The sequence below is a fragment of the Lithobates pipiens genome, unplaced genomic scaffold (genome assembly GCF_037356315.1).
Source record: "Lithobates pipiens isolate NorthernLeopardFrog02 unplaced genomic scaffold, aLitPip1_a1.2 Scaffold_13, whole genome shotgun sequence".
NCBI classification, from domain to species: Eukaryota; Metazoa; Chordata; class Amphibia; order Anura; family Ranidae; genus Lithobates; species Lithobates pipiens.
The window spans coordinates 81,838,711-81,843,669 of NW_027507718.1; the positions used below are offsets into that span (position 1 = coordinate 81,838,711).

General features: G+C 37.4%; 1 protein-coding gene across 1 annotated transcript; it reads left to right on the plus strand.

The window, feature by feature from the left end:
• Positions 1-701: 701 nt before the first annotated feature.
• On the plus strand, positions 702-3,065 carry TMEM215 (transmembrane protein 215). The gene has a single exon (XM_077475252.1). The coding sequence runs from the start codon at positions 1,107-1,109 to the stop codon at positions 1,785-1,787; it is 681 nt and encodes a 226-aa protein (XP_077331378.1). The 5' UTR covers positions 702-1,106; the 3' UTR covers positions 1,788-3,065.
• The last annotated feature ends 1,894 nt before the right edge of the window (positions 3,066-4,959 follow it).

Here is a 4,959-nt window from a genome sequence, read left to right on the forward strand (position 1 = left end):
ACATTATGCGCCTCAGTCTAGCTCTTTTTGGATTTAAGCAGCTGTTTCGAGGATGGCCTAAATATTGGAGCTCACAGCGAGTAAAAAATTGATTGCAGCCATCAACATACCTGTATACAGCCTTTGTCTTCCCTCCCCCCTAAACAGACTTCAGATGGCAGAGACAATGAACTCCTATGGCTAAATGAGTTCAAGCAGGGCAGCTCATGTTTCCAAAGAAAGGGAAGCACAACCAGTTACTATCATTCTGTTAAGGTCTGCATAGTCGTCTGACAAAGAATTAAGCCTATTGTCTGAAATCTTGCAGCAGCACTTTCAAGACAGAATAATGTACTAAACATTGCTTTAAAATATACAGTGTATTCATTTATCAGTCCCGTAAGGGTGTAATGATTTTTGGGCTTATTTCATATATTTAATACATTCATAGCCAAAACATATTATAACTGTGGTTTATTTGAATCACACAACCATTGTGTACTGTCACCTGCTTTTGCTTGTTATCCTTAATCCCTCCAATTGTATTCTACGTTAAAAGGATGCTGCAAACATTGCCTTTATTTGAATAGAGGGATCTCGGGAACAAGAATTTGCTTATCTGGTTTCAGAATATTAAGGCAGGAGGTTCCTAAGTGCTGTGTGTTTCTAGTATTTAAAGTCCACTCCTCTGCTCCTTCTCTATTCCCCTCCCGCTTCTCACATACTCTTGCATTAAGAGATGACTGTCTCAGTTTCCATTCAAGCAGTTTGAGCACATGCAAGATCTCAGTCTGCTGGCATCTGAAACACAGCATCAAGCTCTCTGTGGACTTTTCTGCAAGCACTGAATCTGCTCCAGGAGAAATGCTTTCACATGTGAATAATCCAACCAAAAGAGTTTCTGCGAACATCTTTGGATTTTATTAACAAATAATGCGAGGGTCAGAAACAGCTCCAGCCTGGTATCATTTGCGGAGTTATTAAGGAAAGAGTTTGACCTGTAATTAAGGAATGATGCTTTTTGTTTCTTCAATGATTTTTTAAAACAGTGTGGTTTGCTGGTCTCCAAACAAGAGGAGCTGCTGATGCGCCGCCGGTCAAAAAGTACATTCTAATGGTGTAAAGACATGAGACCAGATGATATCAACCCACGTACTGGACTGGTGGTGGCCTTGGTGAGCATATTTCTTGTATTTGGTTTCATGTTTACGGTTTCTGGATTTAAAGGGGAGACGTTGGGATCCATCCCACTGCTTGCAATAGGGCCAGCTATTTTTCTACCTGGAGTGGCAGCTATAACTCTGACAAGGAGGACAGATGGTTGTACAAAATGGCCTTATAAACAATGTGCCTGCTGCTGTAAGAAGGGAAGAGACAAGGAGAATGTAGAACTTCTGAAGACCCCATCTGATATGGAGTCTGGCAAGGGGAGTTCAAACGAGCTGGACAAAAAAGCTAAACCAAAGGAAAAAGACGAGGGTTGTGAGTCTAACAAAATCACCACCATAGGGGATTCCAGGACGCTTACCATGAAGGGAGATGGAGATGAGGGGCTTAAATGCCAGGACCAATGCCATTCTACAAACACATTACCAGGAGGAGTAGAGAACCATAACACATGCTCAGTTTTTGATAAAAAGATTACTGCAGACCGAATAATATACACTGCTACAGAGGAGAAAGTTACACTAGATCCAAGAGACAGTGATGCAGGTGCCTATCCTCAAGGAGGGGACAATTCTTATAACAGGTATTGCTGTTATGTAAAACCAACAGAAGTGAACTGGGACCAAGAGACCATTGTCTAAAACCTAATAATAATGCACATATACACACTATACAAGAATGTTTTTGCACTGCATGACTGATCCAAGCCTTGTCGAAAACAATACAGGTGCTTATGTCTGGCAGTCTCCTGCTGAAGGTGTGTTATTGCAGATCAGCATGTCTAGGGTTGTGGGTCTCCTGTTTCCTTTTTTGATAGTTCTGGCCAAACACAGTGCCTTGCTATGGAGCTGGACATGCGCGCAGCAAGCATGACCAATCACCAATAGGTCAACAGGACAATAGGTTAACAGCTCAGGCTAACTGCATAACACACTGAGAATACACCAATATGCTGAATGATAAGTTGCTGCAACAACACTTTTGTTTTTCTAAATCATGTATGACCTATATTATTGCTACTTGTGGAGAAACAGGTACCCATACCTTCCTGGTAATTCTGTTACAGCTTAGCAATGCAATGATTTGCTAACAGACATTTACTGATAAATGGTATAATCCTCAATAATAATTGTCATTTAACCAGTGGGATGCTGCTGCTAATTCTCATGACATTCTGATTACTTTTTTTAATGAGAATTATCACCAGACTAAATTTTTTTTATGTTTTCTAAAATATAATAGTGTTTAAAAACATGCATGTCATTTGGAACAGTTATATTTAAAAAAGTCTTTGGCCATAGTTCACTTTATCTCTAACCTGTGCTAGAAGATTTGATGAAAGTTGGAAGCCAAGGTGGAAGCTAACTGGTTGCAAGAGACAGCATTTCTGTGTATGAGATGCTACAGTTTTTATAAATCTGCTCCAAAGTTTCCTTTATTATTTGGTGGCTATAAAAATATGTAAGTTCTTTTTAATGGTATACAGTCATATTGATTTATGAAAATTAAAGCAAAGGTGGAGCAGTTGCCCAGAGCCATCAATCAGTACCAATGATATAAAACGACCATATAAAAGAAAACATAGCATGGATTCATTACTAGTTTTCATAAACCAGCTTTAAATTATGCAAGTTTTATATCGCTGCAAGTGCCAACATATTAAAAACGATTTCTGGTGATAAATCCCAATAATGTGCTGATGCAAGACAGTGTTAGGAGCTTCCATACATTTTAATTTGTATGATTTTTTTCTTACTAGGAATAACATATGCACTCTTAATAATTATTGACTATATACTTCAAATCTATTAACTGTTTGTAACTTGTAGGCTTCTAATAGTACAGTATAATGCTTGCCTATAAATTACTCTAGTATTTGCATTGATAAATTAAACTTTTAATAAATGCCATGCTTTGAAGTGTTGTGCTTTAGTGTACATATATACCTGGGTGTGTGGATGGTACTTAATACTGACCAAGGGTTAATCTTATTCATGTATAATAGCTTTTGTGAGCATTTTCAATATGCTAGCTTCACCTCGCCATTCCTTGAAGGGCTTGTAAAATAAATTGTTTCTCAGTCCTCTGGCTATGAAAAGATTAATGTCAAAAAGTTGAGTAAGCTTTCAAACGTTGAAAGGGGAAAGTTCAGCTTTGCCCATCTCACTTGGGGAAGAGAAAGAGAACAACGGTAAAATCCATTGACCTTCAAGACTGGTGGGAATTAATGAGAAACATCGGGATCTGGCCTTTATTTTAGATGAACTGGATTATCAATTGCAAATGAAGGGCAAAAAAAAAGGGCTACTAACAAGATCAGAAGCCATAAATATATGCAGATTTAGAATGTTATTTTAAAATTGTCCCTAAATAGTTTATTCCTGTACAAATGAAGTTTATATATGCAAAGTGGAAATATGCAAAACCTGTCCTTAACAATTTATACCTCTGTTAGGTTTGCTAAAGAGCAGTTCCTGTGGATGAAGTAGTTGATAAACCTTAAAAATATTTCTGTTACAGGTATATCGATCACAGAGACAGGCTGGATTGTTATTTCTCTTGGGAATTCTAGCAGTAAGATTCCCCTTCTGTACCATTGAGTTTCACTCCTCCCACTAAATCCTGTATTCAAATTAACCCTGGTGCATTAGTGAATTAAAACCCAGCAGAAAGCTAGGAAACCCCTTATAATTTCTCTTTATACTCTAGAATCAATAAAAGAATTAAAAAAAAGTACGTTTTGGGTGAACAAAAGGTTTGATGATCACAAAAATAAACTGCAATTCCATTTTAGTCTTATCGGAACCCCAGAGTTATTAAACAAACTGTGACAGTATATTCTTTGCCTCCAGCCTATTCCTGTTGGCTCATCACTATGATGGACAGCATTACTGGCCAATAGGAACAGGTGGAAGTTAGCGGCCCAGCATCTGACACATTGCAAAGTGTCAAAAATAGATTTCTGCAGTAATGGTCTAGAGGTCTAGAATATTCCTGCTATGGCCTGTTAAATACCTTTTTTTTTTTTTAAAGGAAACCTTTTTGAGAGAACATGGACTGCCATTTCTCTCATTCTGAAATTGCTAGGTGTTTGAATTTCCTGTTGCTTCCCTTACGTTAGTACATGGAATTTCTGACCTGGAACAAGTATGCAGGCAAGGACTTCTTAAAGTTTTAGATATAAATTCTTGTTTTGAGTTGGGATTGACCCAGTGGTGGCAAAATAACAGACTGACAACTCGCATTTTCAAGATTAGATCAGCCATATTTCTTTCATTGAAGGTTGGCATTAAGAGGCTAATTAAACCAATGCTACAACTACTCCTCATATCTTTCAGGCACACCTGTGATGAGGTTTAAGGGACCATCATGGCCATTACAAGATGGTCTCACGCTTCTTGAGGAATTTTTAATTTATTCCACAATAAGTAACAGTGAAATCAATAAGCAAGTGTTGCTGATGTGGTTTATGAGAGGTATAATTAAGCCCACAGCATCCACCTATAACTAAAATATCAGTAATGTGTAAAGTGACTGTTTTATATAAAAGGTCTCTTAGTTGGTAGAAAATCATAAAACCTAATGTGGGGTCATGTGAAACATGATTGATTGCTTCTGTTTCGTGGTGTGTTAATTTTATATGCCAAATGTATACATATTTATTTATTATGTGCCTTCTATTATATTATTATAGTATCTACAATACATGTAACTATAAAAATGAAACTGCAGGACACAGGAAAAACAAATTCCTCTCTGTGGAAGAAATTCACCTTACATTTCTTGAACAATGTATGGAAAAGTTACTGGCTT

Bases quoted from the DNA above. Each gene is read 5' to 3' on its own strand.
- TMEM215 (XM_077475252.1), top strand. From the start codon at position 1,107: ATGAGACCAGATGATATCAACCCACGTACTGGACTGGTGGTGGCCTTG.